The sequence below is a fragment of the Sander lucioperca genome, chromosome 17, assembly GCF_008315115.2.
Source record: "Sander lucioperca isolate FBNREF2018 chromosome 17, SLUC_FBN_1.2, whole genome shotgun sequence".
Classification (NCBI taxonomy): Eukaryota; Metazoa; Chordata; class Actinopteri; order Perciformes; family Percidae; genus Sander; species Sander lucioperca.
Window position 1 is genome coordinate 13,471,103 of NC_050189.1, and position 12,993 is coordinate 13,484,095.

A 12,993-nucleotide genomic window follows, 5' to 3' on the forward strand; every position below is an offset into this window, starting at 1 on the left:
GCGAGAGCTCTATACTAACAGATGGACAAGATGACACATTAATGCTCTTCATGTTTACCCTGGATTGAATGAGTCAGGTTGTCTATACGGAGTACAAAATACCAGCCTTCCATCTGTCAGGTCAAATCATATCCATGCTTATGAGCTTCAGAGAGGTTCATGGGCAGAAACAGCTCTCTATCTCTGTGCAACATCACCTGCCATTTTGAAGTGGCAGATGTATATGCCTAAAAGGGAGACATTAATGGTTGTACTGATAGAATAAACTTATATTCAAAATATTCAACAGCGCTCAAGTTAAACAGAGTTTGTAGAGCATTCCAGTCAACTCTGTCTCAGATGAACAGGCGACTTCCCACTTCAGACACCTACAGACAAACCAAGGTAAGTAAACATTTGAAATTCCCCAAATGTAACATAACATGTAACCGAGCTTGCTTCCATAGTTGACCTCCCTGGTTAACCTTTTCTCAGATCTCTGCAGGGTAAATCCAGACAGCTAGCTAGACTATATGTCCAATATGAGTTTTCTGTTGCACGACTAAACAACTTTTGAACGTACACGTTCTACCAAAACAAGTTCCTTCCTGAGGCTATTTTGCAGTGGTACCGTGGATTTTCCCGCTGCCTAGCACCGCCCAAGACAATTGTGATTGGTTTAAAGAAAAGCCAATAAACCAGAGCACGTTTTTCTCCCATCCATGCTGTGTGGGCTAGCCAGACCCTCCTCTGCAGCGCCGCGGTGGAGGAAGGTCTGACAAAGTGAGAATAACCTAAAATATATATCCAGTAGAATTAAGGGTTACCACCCCCAATAATTTAGTTTGTGTGAAAAGAAAGAAAGAAAAAAAAAAAAAACACATTTTATATGCAATTTGTAAGCACCTTGTTGTCAGTGTGGCCACTGAAGTAAGAGGCTCAGAGCTCCATGTGGCCCTTTAGAGGGAGAACACTGACACTGTAGCCACACTTTGCTGCATACTGCTTAGTGATGGGGTACACTCCTGTCCCAGCTGGAAGAGAAATATTACACGAGTAATACAGCTCAAAAATGACTCCAAACTTGTTCGTGGATAGTAAAGGTATAGAGCTGAAATAGCAAACCAGTAACTTGATAACTTAAGAAATGTTTCCCTATTTATTAGATTGAAGATGCAGTACTAATGGAATAAAAGATTATATGAGAGACTTAAATTCTTCTATCCCTCACAGCACATGTTGGATAAGTTAGGACCAGTGGAAATCAGGTTCAAAGATGCTCTTGAAAGTGGGGTTTCCGTAAATGGATGGAAACATATTTACATTTTTGAAAAGGCACTGGACACCATTGTTGCAGCTGTCGCCGTGGTCCTGCTGCACGCCCTGCTACGCCCCGCTATGCTCTGCTGTGCCCTGCTACGTCCTGTAACGCCCTGCCGTGCCCTGTTATGCCATGAACTACTACAACTACTATTTCTAGTCATAGTTCCATTATCTTTATTGTGACTATTATTGCCACTGTTCATCACACCCCCAACCGGCACCATCAGACACGCCTACCAAGAGCCTGGGTCTGCCGAAGTTTCTTCCTAAAAGGGAGTTTTTCCCTCGCCACTGTCGCACTAAATGCTTGCTCTTTTGGAATTACTGGAATTGTTGGCTTTCTATATTATAGAGTATGGTCTAGACCTACTCTATCTGTAAAGTGTCTTGAGATAACTCGCATGATTTGATACTATAAATAAATTGAACTACTTAATTATAGTATAATGAAATGAAATAAAAAGATAATGAGTAATTACCATTAGGAGGCAGTAATGCAACGCATAGGATGCCAACTGCTAGAAGAAGAAGAACAAGAAGAAGAAGAAGAACTTAACAGCCTCAAAGCGAGGTTCCTTCCCAGTGAAGGAGAGATCAACAACTATCATGAAGTAACGATCATGACACTCCATATGAAGATCTCCTGTGTGCACGAACAAGTTATGGTCAAAATATGGATATGTTTTTATTATTGTAAGTGAAATTAGCAAAAATCTTGAATTACCTTCAGGAAAGCTGGTACATTCTACAGCTGACCACACAGAATGGAATAAGGCAACACTGTAATACAAAAGCATGTGTCTTGCATGCTAAAATTTCAGCACAATTAAAACTTAATGGGTTGTGTCGCAACTAAATAAACTTACCTAAGGCAAAACCCAAAAGCCATAGCAACTGATGTGTTGGCAATGTCTAAAGCTAGCCTAGCTGCTAGCAAACTACACCTGCTAACCAACACAAGCTTAAGTGAACCACTTGCTTGCTTGTATATTCTGGCCAAACTGACACTATGTGCTGCTGTCTGCTACACACCAGTTTTTACAAGTCAGGCTATTCACCGACCAACCAGAGGCCCTCAGGTGTTACAGCCACATGTGTAGCTCATTAGCAATCAAGGTTTCTTTCAATCAGTTGCAGCTGATGAGGTTAGATTTGCCTTTACCCCTCATGGGTAGAGAAACTGACTTATAAAAACTGGTGTGTAGCAGACAGCAGCACATAGTGCCAGTTTGGCCAGGATATACAAAAAAAAAAGCAAGTGGCTCACTTTAGTTTGTGTTGGTTAGCAGGTGTAATTTGCTAGCAGCTAGGCTAGCTTTAGACACTGCCAACACATCAGTGGCTATGGCTTTTGGGTTTTGCCTTAGGTAAGGTGTGGGATCATAGCAATTTACAAGCTGTTGGTTGCTGTTAGTGCACCTTATGGTTTCAATTTATATATGCATTTTGAATACATGATTTTGTCTTAACAGTGTGACATTTCTCCTGTCTGTGTGGACAACTGCAAAATGTGATCAGATTCCCAATGGTAAGAATTAAAACGTCTGCTTAAACACATGCCCATTAGTCCTTAGCACGTATATTTAGATTTGAACCCATTTAGATTTGAACCCATTTGTTCATGCAGAAGTTCTTCAGATGGAGTGTCGTGATCGTTACTTCATGATAGCTGTTGATCACGTCTTCACTGGAAATGAACCTTCCTTTGAGGCTGTTGGTAAGTCATGCACAGCTTCATTACAAACTAGGGGTCAGAAACCATGTGAAAATTGAAGTTTGAGCAGACAAAACTAGTGACTGTCTTTCAGATGAGACAGGTGTGTACCCCATCACTGAGCAGTATGCAGCAAAATGTGGCTACAGTGTCAGTGTTTTACCTCCATTGGAACATGTGGAGCTCCGAGCCTCTTACTTCAGCTGCCACACTGACAACAAGGTCTGTACAAAACAGTTTTGGGTTATTTATGCAAACAATATGTGTGGCCTTTTTTCAGGGACACTGTTTTCATACATCTTATTTTACTGGATATTTCAGGAGGATGAAGTGTTCACATTCAACTTCAACCTGATTGTGACACACAAAGGAAAGGAAGTCACCTATGCTTTAAACAAGACCTGTTCTCCCTCTCTCCCCTGGTCTCCCAGAGAGGTTACCTGTGAGGTCAACTACATGGAAGTAAGCTTGGTTGTATCTTATGTAAAATATGTGGAATTTCAAATGTTTACTAACACTGGTTTCTCTGTAGGTGTCTGTGAGGAGTGATGTGGCCTGTCCAACTGGGACAAAGGATCACTGGGATGCTGTTGTCAAAACGGTATGTGTGACATTGTCTTCTGGGAAATGTTTGGAATTTGTCACCTGCAGTTGGATAAAATGCATTAAGTATATACAATTAAATGGCGGTTTAACAATGTGCTTTATTCAGGCCTATGCCTCAGCCACTTCAGATTGGCAGGTGATGTTTCAGAGTGTGCAGCAGGAGCTGATGCCCATTAGCCTTAAAACGGCTAAGAAGCATGGATATGTATTTGACTTGACGGATGGAAGGCTTGTATTTCGTGCTCCGTATGGACAACCTGACTCATTCAGCACTGAGGTAAACAACTGATGCAGAGTTTAGGGTATCTAGTCCATGGTTTTTGAAATTCTTCAATGTTATGTTTTGTACAGTAAAGCATTTGGTACAAAGCAGGTGTTTATTTAGTCTTTCTTTCTTTCCTCCCCCCTAGGTGAATGGTGTTCCAGTAGAGGTGGTCCATGCAACACTATTCTCCAGACATAGCTGGGTTTTAATTATGGTTGACCTGGTGGCTGCTTGCTCTATGCGTCAGTATTATCTTTTATGCTGTGGCTTTTTTTCCCTTGACATACAGCAAATGAAACTAATGGCGCTTTTCCATTACATGGTACCTACTCGCCTCGACTCTACTCGCCTTTTTTGGTTTTCCATTACGAAAAAAAGTACCTGGTACCTGCTAACAGGTACTTTTTTTTTTAGTACCTCCTCAGTCGAGGTTCCAAGCGAGCTGAGGTGAGCCGAAAAGGTGAAGTGAAAGCGACAGACTGGGGTGTCCTGAACAAACTCGCTATTTTTAAACGGTTTAGCCAGCTGTTTTTTTTTTTTTTTTTTTCTTTTTTGCGCTGCCTCCAGCTTCTTCTGAAATAAAATGTGTCTTCTGGCAACAACACACACCTTCGAAGTTCTGTGTGTCGCGTTAGGTCACGGCAGTTTACTACGGTGCCGCTTGTTTCAGTTCTGCGGCGGCTCCAGGCAGAGCTTTCGCCGTATCCTAAGTACACACATGCTGGCTCGACGCACACACCAGCTGACAAATGTATACATCAGGCCACATATTACATAGGCTACGGCGAAAGCTCTGCGTGGAGCCTCCACAGAACTGTGAAACAAGCTCAAGTGGCCTGATGTTATACTTGTGCGATGGTGTGTGCGTCGAGCCGGCAAGACGACCAGCCACGCTGAGGTGGTACTAAAATCTGTAATGGAAAACGGACGCGCAGTGTGTCGAGTCGAGCAGGTACTATGTAATGGAAAAACGCCATAATACTGGTGAAATATCCCACAGATAAAGGATCATATGACAACATTGGCTACATTATGTGGGAGACTCCTGAGGTGCTGCATCTGTTGGTGTCTGGTCTACAAAGGATGCAGGTCAACATTGGAGTCAATGGCGAACTTGTGGAGCAGCCAGTTGCAGAAGAGAGAGGCTACATTGTGAAGCAGCACAACTCCACAGTCAAGATCAGCATCCCCTATAATGCTGAAGGAGGATACAGGAAGGTCAGGAGGCACTGATGGGAAAAGTTGCAAATTAGTCTGAGTCAACTTGATGCACTCAAATGTAAATCAGGGTTATTGACTTCTGATCTAGTTGCAAATTTAAATTCCTGATAAATTGTACTCTTTCACAGAGCATTGTGTCTGGGAACCTCTATGAGTTCTACATCTTTCATCTCTACTTGGAGCAAATCTCAGTGGATGAGGATCATGTTGACACCAGACTTCGCATTCACAGGACACTGGCCACTCCCCTGCTGACACGCCCTGTTTTCACTGAAAACAGTAAGTCTAACAAGGCGCTTGCCAAGTTGAAGAAACGGTAATCTAAATGGCTTTTCATTTCAGGAACAGTTCCTGAGGAGCGCACATTCACGGTCTACCTCGGGGATGTCCCTGAAGACGTCGAGTTGACTGCGGTTCATTTGAATGGACAGAAATTTACAGTTCCATTTACAAATACAAGCAGCCACAACATCACAAAAGTTGTTTCTCCCAACCACACTCATGGCTACACTCTGAAGGTGCCTTTTGAGGACCCTGTTGTCATGCAGCAGGTAAAAGGTTTTTGCATTATTTGTCTGGTTGGATCTTCAGATGTCATGCTGGTTTATACATAGGAACTTCATCCGGCTTGACTCAACATGTATTTTCTGTTTCCTTTAGTTAATCAAAGATGCAACGATGCAGCACAGGCTGGACATCAACTACACACTGACCGTTCTGCCTGAAAATGAGCCTTTTTACCAACTAGCATCAGTGATGGCGTTAACTGATACCTGTAAGTCACTAGCCTTATTTTTAGACCTGGTCAAGCCTACTTGTGTATGAAGCGGAGTAACCCATTGTGTTGTATAACGGCTCCTCTAGCCTTTGATGCTGTCTGTTCTGAGTCTGGCATCAGCTTTAAACTGGACCACCAGCCTATTTACTACCTGTGGGAGATCAGTATCGGCTCAGAGCTGCTGACATCAGAGCTGGCAACTAAGCACGGTTACGTCATGAGCAACAATAGCCAGAGACTGCTGCTCGAGGTGCCGCTCTTCACTCATGGCTACAAGTACAAGGTGAGATGACTCTAACTGGAAGCATCAACACTTGTGTTTAATGTGACGTTATTTTATACATGGACACCAGTCAATACGCTGCTTTTTTTTTTTTTATTTTTTAAAAAAGGACATTACTTTGAAGAGCTTCTTCGGCACTTTTGAGCTCCTCATGCGGGATCATGAAACAGAGGTCCAAAAGTCAATTGTCAAGACTTGTCAGTTCTCTGCTACTGAACTCATTGGTAAGGACTATTTCTTTTTTTTTTTTTATTTTTACTGTAAGAGCAGGTGGAATCTCCATATAGTTGACGCAAGTGCTAAAACGCATTTCTCTACAGTGTGTTCGGCTGATGGCAGGATAACTGTGGTGGCTGACTTGCCTTCGGTCATCACAAGTGAAGGAGTTCCTGCTAGAACCAACCTGGTAGACAAAAACTGTGGACCCAAAGAGATGGACAGCACCAGGACTCTCTTCTCTTTTCCAATCAACAGCTGTGGATCCACAGTAAAGGTACTGCTGCTGCTTACCAATGTAACTCTTGAACTCATTCACAAAATTACTTTTCATATCTGGCAGTATGAGCACCCAAATGTTATGCTTGGTTTCTCCAGCTTGGTAAAGAGTATGTGACGTATGAAAATGAGATTTTCTTCAGCAAGAAGTTGCATGCTCCAGCTGACTCCAGCAATGATTTTGACAGGTATATTTTAAACCCAACTATTTTGGCTATTACCACTCCCTCAGCTTCTTTTAAATGCAAACATATCCCTCTTGTCTTGCAGGGTGACAATGCAGTGTACATATCCTCTGGCTGGACTGTTGCGTCTCTTCTCAGTATTTAGGTTTGAGTCTGACACAGCTGGTGTTGGCCGTATTGTGCGTTCTGCACACTCCACTGAAGGTTGGTGTTTTACCTATTTAACTTAAAAACGCATACTTAATGTATCACATGCCAACATCTGTTTGGTCTCTATACTCTAGGTCTACGGAGTCCCACCATCAAGCCCACAACAGTGCTTCAAACACCATTGTCCACTCAAGCAGGTGTTTCAATTAAACCTGCTTACCGGCCTTCTGCTCAGTATATCCAAGTATCCAGCTTTCCGAACAATGTCTCAAAGAAAGTATCTGGCTCTTTAAACGATGTCTCAAAGAACATTGCCAGCTTTCCAAATAATGTCTCAAAGAACCTATCCAGCTTTGCGAAGAACATCGCCAGCTTTCCAAATGTCTCAAAGAACGCATCCAGCTTTGCGAAGAACATCGCCAGCTTTCCAAACAATGTCTCAAAGAACGCATCCAGCTTTGCGAAGAACATCGCCAGCTTTCCAAACAATGTCTCAAAGAACCTATCCAGCTTGAATGTTTCCAGCTTTCCAAACAATGTATCAAAGAACATCGCCAGCTTTCCAAACGATGTCTCAAAGAACCTATCCAGCTTGAACATTTCCAGCTTTCCAAACGATGTATCAAAGAACATCGCCAGCTTTCCAAATGTCTCAAAGAACGTATCCAGCTTTGCGAAGAACATCGCCAGCTTTCCAAACAATGTCTCAAAGAACCTATCCAGCTTGAACGTTTCCAGCTTTCCAAACAATGTATCAAAGAACATCGCCAGCTTTCCAAACGATGTCTCAAAGAACCTATCCAGCTTGAACGTTTCCAGCTTTCCAAACGATGTATCAAAGAACATCGACAGCTTTCCAAATGTCTCAAAGAACGTATCCAGCTTTGCGAAGAACATCGCCAGCTTTCCAAATGTCTCGAATGTATCCAGCTTTGCGAAGAACATCGCCAGCTTTCCAGAGAACGTATCCAGCTTTGCGAAGAACATCGCCAGCTTTCCAAACAATGTCTCAAAGAACCTATCCAGCTTGAACTTTTCCAGCTTTCCAAACGATGTATCAAAGAACATCGCCAGCTTTCCAGAGAACGTATCCAGCTTTCTAAACAATGTCTCAAAGAAAGTATCAATTAAGACCACTACAGTGCTTCAAATGCCACCTGCTTACCGGCATTCTGCTCAGTACATCGAAGTATCCGGCTTTCTAAATGATGTCTCAAAAAAAGTATCTGGCTTTCTAAATGATGTCTCAAAGAAAGTAGCCAGCTTTCTAAACGATGTCTCAACGACAGCATCTGGCTTTCTAAACGATGTCTCAACGACAGCATCCAGCTTTCTAAATGATGTCCCGAAGTAAGGTAGCTTTGTTGCTAATCTGAAATTTGGTTAATTTGTCTTTTTTGTCATCCTGTTGAATTCTCTCAACAGGAGCCAGAGGGTCATCTGAAACTAAAGTGACGCCATAATTTGGATTGTGATTGTATGGGTTTTAAATGTAAAGCTCAATAAATTTGTATCTTAAATGCTCCTGACTGGTCATTGAGACAACATGAAAATGTGACAAATGTATGTAACTAAAGTAGCTCAAAGAACCATAAGATGTGTTGTGAACTTGATATAGAGCAGGATCCTTGAGCTGCTAGGTTGGACCCAGCCTGAGGGTTTGAGACTGAAATCAATGAGAACTTGAGTGCGGTACAAAGTAATAAAGTGCTTTTATGTGGTTAAAAAGACATTTCAGGACTGCAATGAAACAATTCCAACAATACAAAGTGAAATGGAAATAGAAAGTAATAACAAAGACATGTAAAAATGCTTGCATAATATAAAGATTTTTCGTTTTGAGAAGTTATTTTTAAGGTTCCTGGAAGTCTCAGATCCTCAACCGACGGACCCTGAATGCAAAGCATGCACATCTTTAGTTTTGAGCTGGGCCTCAGGAACAGTCAGCAGAGCCCTATCTGAGGCTGCGCTTCAGCTCTTAGGGTAGCTGCAATTCAGCAATGTAACTAGGAGTTGAACCATCAAGTGTGGTCTCAAAACATCTTGCTGAAGGACTAGAGTTGAAAATTAGCCAGCTGGCCAACACTGGCACATTTAAACGTACATTATGTAATTTTCTGCCGCTAAGGGTCTCTCAATCAAAATTATTGTAAACACGGACTTTAGATGACGTTGGGTAGTGGCATTATGGGAGTTGTAGTAAAATATCTGTTCACTGCTAGCTAGGTTTATCTATTGTTTTATACATGTTATGTTTAACATTTATTCATGTCATTCTGATAAATTAATTACATTTTCTTGATTCAATTTGTATTGGTAGCTAATGTTAGCTTGCTAGCTAGTTGACCAGTTAGCGAACAAGCAAGTTAACATTAGCCAACAGCTAAAACCACAAAATCACAATATATTTCACGTCAGTGTCACTTTTTGGATGTTTTCAGGCACCGAGGGGAAAAGGGTTTGTTGTCTCCTCGACCAGTATCTCCAGGGACGAGACACCTCCATCAATAGGATGGTTGTCGGGTGTTGCTTTCGGATTCTCCCCACCTTCACCTTTTGTCCACAGGACAGTCACCATTTGTGGGTCAAAGGTAACTGTAAAGAAGACCGCTTAAGGGGGAAGAATTTCAGCACAACACCGCAGCCAGCCAGACTCTGATGTCTGGGGCGATATGGTCTGTTTCCCCGACTGAACATAAAACTTTCTGTTACTGGAGTTTACTGGCTGGGTTCGGATTGCTGTAAGTTAATGATAGTGGCTGGCTGCTGGCCAACTGCGGATTTGTCAAGGCCCTGGGGCTGTTGTCCACTTTCATCCCAACTGAAGTCCCTTAGCGGTAGGGAGTGAGGCAGAAAAAACAGGGTGGGATAGCTGGCTAAATCAGCATTAGATTTGTCTTTTATCTATACAGCTACCATTAACACTAACGTTAAACGTAATCGTGGGTTAGCCCAGTTCTGTTCTTAATGAACATGTTGAACGATGTTGTAATGTTAACGTTACCCACCGAGCATTCGCATGAGCTAACGCTAACGTCACTTGTCAATGTAGCACATTAAGCGATATTGAAATGTATCAATATATAAGATCTCTGCTGTATTACTGTGTTGTAAGTGGCATGTAAGCAATGACAAAATGATGCTGTGTGGCAGAAAGCAAGTAAGCTGTATTACAGTTACTGAGTATTATTCTTTCTGTGACATTGTATGATTTACGATTACTCCCAAACGTATCATCTGGGTGCCTGTGTTTTGATGGAAGTTAGAGGAACCTGAGGGGTCAAAGGTTTTATGATGCCACTGACAGGCGACTAAATTAAACATCCTGTGTCATTAAAATAAAATTAGATTTCTCTGGGTTTGAACATTGTTGGAAACATTTAGGATAGTGTAAGTACACAACTCAACAAAATATATAACATAGGTATAGTCGTTTTTAGACATTTTAATGCAGAAATGTTACATATTGTACCTTTAACAGAAATGTTAATTAATGCGAGTTGTCTTTATAAATACATGAAAGTGCTTGTCTTTTAGTTTGTTAAAAGCTCAGCAGCTGCATTTTGTACAAGCTGAAGGCTTGAGATGGTCTTTTGGCTTAAGCCTGAATACAATAAATTACAATAATCAGAGAAGAAATCAAAGCATGAATGACCCTGAAGTTCAACAGAAAAATATTTTTATAATATTTTATTTTTCTTCAGCTGATAACATGATTGAATTACTTTAATAATGTTTTTCAAATAGATGGTCACTGTCAAATATTCTGACTGCTGGTTTAACATTTGTAGACCTGGAGCCAAGATGTTTTTTTACAATAGGGATTGACTTTGGGGGACCAAAGAGAATCATTTGATTTTTTATATAGCTGGAGAAGCTTTTGGGACAGATCAGCACTTTATTGCTGACAGACAAGATAACTGATGAGTGTTGCTTACTTCACTGTTTTTTAAGGGAGACATTTGCATGTATTTTGCATTGTATATACAACAATGGTACTGGATTTTGTGTTTATATGTCCCAATGGCAGCATCTATACACTGAAAGGGCCAAGGATGGAGCCTTGGGTAACACCACAGGGCAGAGGGGCCACAGAAGAGGAGGCATCGCCAATGACTACAGTGTCCATGATGCCAACACACTTAAAAGCAATCTAATAAAATGCAAATGTCAAATGCAGAGCTCAAATAAAGAATTAAAATCAAACAATTGCAAGCATTAGCTGTGAGTAAAAGATCATTAAGAAATAACTTGTAAACCTTCCCTCACTAAAATTTGTAATTTAGTAAGTCCAGAGGGTCAAGGCTAGGTTTCTTGAGCAATGGATGCCCTACTTTTTGCTTCAGGCATAAAGAAACAGCCAGGGGACAGAGAGCTATTTAAAATATAAAATAGTGGGACCAACACTTAAAAGCAACAACTTGATGTAGGCTTAGTTTGTCAAATTATGTCCTTCAGGTAAGGCCTCACATTTATTGAGCAAGGCTAAGGATTTGCAGTGTGGTTGTTAAATGACTATCTGCTGTTTAATGTCAAAGGAATTGGTCAAAAAAACATAGGGAGGCTTCAGTTATAGTCAACAGTTTTAAAAAGAACTGTGGAGTTATGGTGGTTTGTAATGAGAAAAGGGACCTGGCTTCTTTTATCGTTCAATGACACCAGACTGTCCTTATTCCTTCAACTTACACTTGTCAAAGTTAAAGAGCCCCTAATATGCTTTTCCCCCAGCTTTTAGTGTGTTGAGTTTTGTGTATGTAATAAGTTTTATAAAAATAAATAAAAAAAATATTCATTGCAAATGGAGCTCTCTCTCCCACAGCCAGCACTTTTTCTCAACTGCCTGAAAATGCCTCACCTACATTCCCATTTGAAATTCCTCAATTGATGTCATTGAGAAAGCCAGCCCAGTTTTTAATTTGTGCTGCCCATAGGTGCTGCCTGGGCCAGCTGACCAATCAGCAGACTGGGATTTTCAGGAACGCAGGCCAAGAGCTGAGACAGACCATTTCAGGTGGAGGCACTGCAGCAATGGGTGGTATTAGAAACAATGTTTTTTGAACATCAAAGCATGTAAACCTATTCTAGTAGACACCAAGAGTACAAATATAACACTGAAAATGATTATTATAAGGGCTCTTTAAACAGACTTTACTTAGATCTAGCTCTGCATCGAAGTAGAGCTGTTGTATCAGATCCAAAACAGTCATCTTCTCTAGAAATCAGCTACTCAAAGTAGAACAAGTGGGTTTGTCCTTCATGCAGAGTTGGTTTAAGTATAATAACAAGCCATGCATTATTTTAAGACCAATTTATTGATTACAATTAAAACACCAAGTCTTAAAATATGGTGTGTACTTTGGATTGTAGAGCTCTTCCGGCTCCTGTGAAGAGAATTAAAAAGGTTTAGGAAAAGACATCTTAAATTTCAATTTAATTAAGTACTGACCTTTTTTACTCATACTACTTTGATGGATACTTTGATGTACATAACAAGGAGGCCAGTTAGCAGGTTGCACTGAAACAGGTCTTGGGGTGGGTATGGTAGTGGGCACTGGTGTTTGAAGGATTGAAGTGGGCTTGAAGGGACTCCGTAGACCTAGAGTATAGAGAACAGATTGTAGGCATGCAATATATTTGATTTAGTTTATTCAGTTCAACAGGTGAACCATCTACCTTCGGTGGAGTGTGCAGAATATACAATACAGCCGACACCAGCTACATAAGACTTAGGGCTGCTCGAATATGGGAAAAAATATAATCACGGTCAATATTGAAATCACGATAATTTAACACGATTACTTGTTGACTTCTGGAAAGCAATTACTGAACTTAAAAAGCATTGGGAAAATAAGTTAAATAAATCAACAGTGAAAAAACACATACAACTGTGAACTTTGCCTTAATACTTTTCCTATTGAAACTTTATTTTTTCCATTCAGAACACAAGAGACAATAAGAGTTTACTTGCGAAACATAATGAACTAAATAATTGTT

At 40.9% G+C, this 12,993-nt stretch overlaps 1 protein-coding gene and 1 long non-coding RNA gene across 3 annotated transcripts; one reads left to right on the plus strand and one right to left on the minus strand.

Annotated features, from left to right (window-relative positions):
- Positions 1–884: 884 nt before the first annotated feature.
- On the minus strand, positions 885–2,470 carry LOC118493506. Its single transcript, XR_004895455.1, has 4 exons — positions 2,169–2,470; positions 2,027–2,082; positions 1,782–1,945; positions 885–1,013 (listed from the first exon to the last, which is right to left on the minus strand). It is a non-coding gene; the product is annotated as an uncharacterized LOC118493506 (long non-coding RNA).
- A 57-nt stretch (positions 2,471–2,527) lies between these two features.
- LOC116049020 lies at positions 2,528–8,524 on the plus strand. Of its 2 annotated transcripts, XM_035993496.1 has the most exons (21): positions 2,528–2,669; positions 2,775–2,830; positions 2,930–3,019; positions 3,111–3,238; positions 3,338–3,478; positions 3,549–3,617; positions 3,729–3,899; positions 4,033–4,129; positions 4,888–5,105; positions 5,237–5,387; positions 5,451–5,659; positions 5,769–5,883; positions 5,973–6,169; positions 6,279–6,393; positions 6,490–6,662; positions 6,764–6,852; positions 6,935–7,053; positions 7,134–7,630; positions 7,730–7,877; positions 7,989–8,323; positions 8,423–8,521. In XM_035993496.1, the coding sequence occupies exons 1-21, from the start codon at positions 2,647–2,649 to the stop codon at positions 8,441–8,443; spliced, it is 3,162 nt and encodes a 1,053-aa protein (XP_035849389.1). In that variant the 5' UTR covers positions 2,528–2,646; the 3' UTR covers positions 8,444–8,521. The 2 variants fall into 2 exon arrangements, with proteins under 2 accessions (XP_035849389.1, XP_035849390.1); XM_035993497.1 differs by lacking the exon at positions 7,730–7,877 and having other exon boundaries at positions 2,533–2,669; positions 7,134–7,580; positions 8,187–8,524.
- The last annotated feature ends 4,469 nt before the right edge of the window (positions 8,525–12,993 follow it).

What these genes read in the sequence shown, in the direction of transcription:
- LOC116049020 (XM_035993496.1), top strand. Translation starts at nt 2,647, where the DNA reads ATGGCTTTTGGGTTTTGCCTTAG. An exon ending in CTCTGCTACTGAACTCATTG is followed by an intron (nt 6,394 to 6,489) that starts GTAAGGACTATT and finishes ATTTCTCTACAG; the next exon opens with TGTGTTCGGCTGATGGCAGG. An exon ending in ACGATGTCTCAACGACAGCA is followed by an intron (nt 8,324 to 8,422) that starts TCCAGCTTTCTA and finishes AATTCTCTCAAC; the next exon opens with AGGAGCCAGAGGGTCATCTG.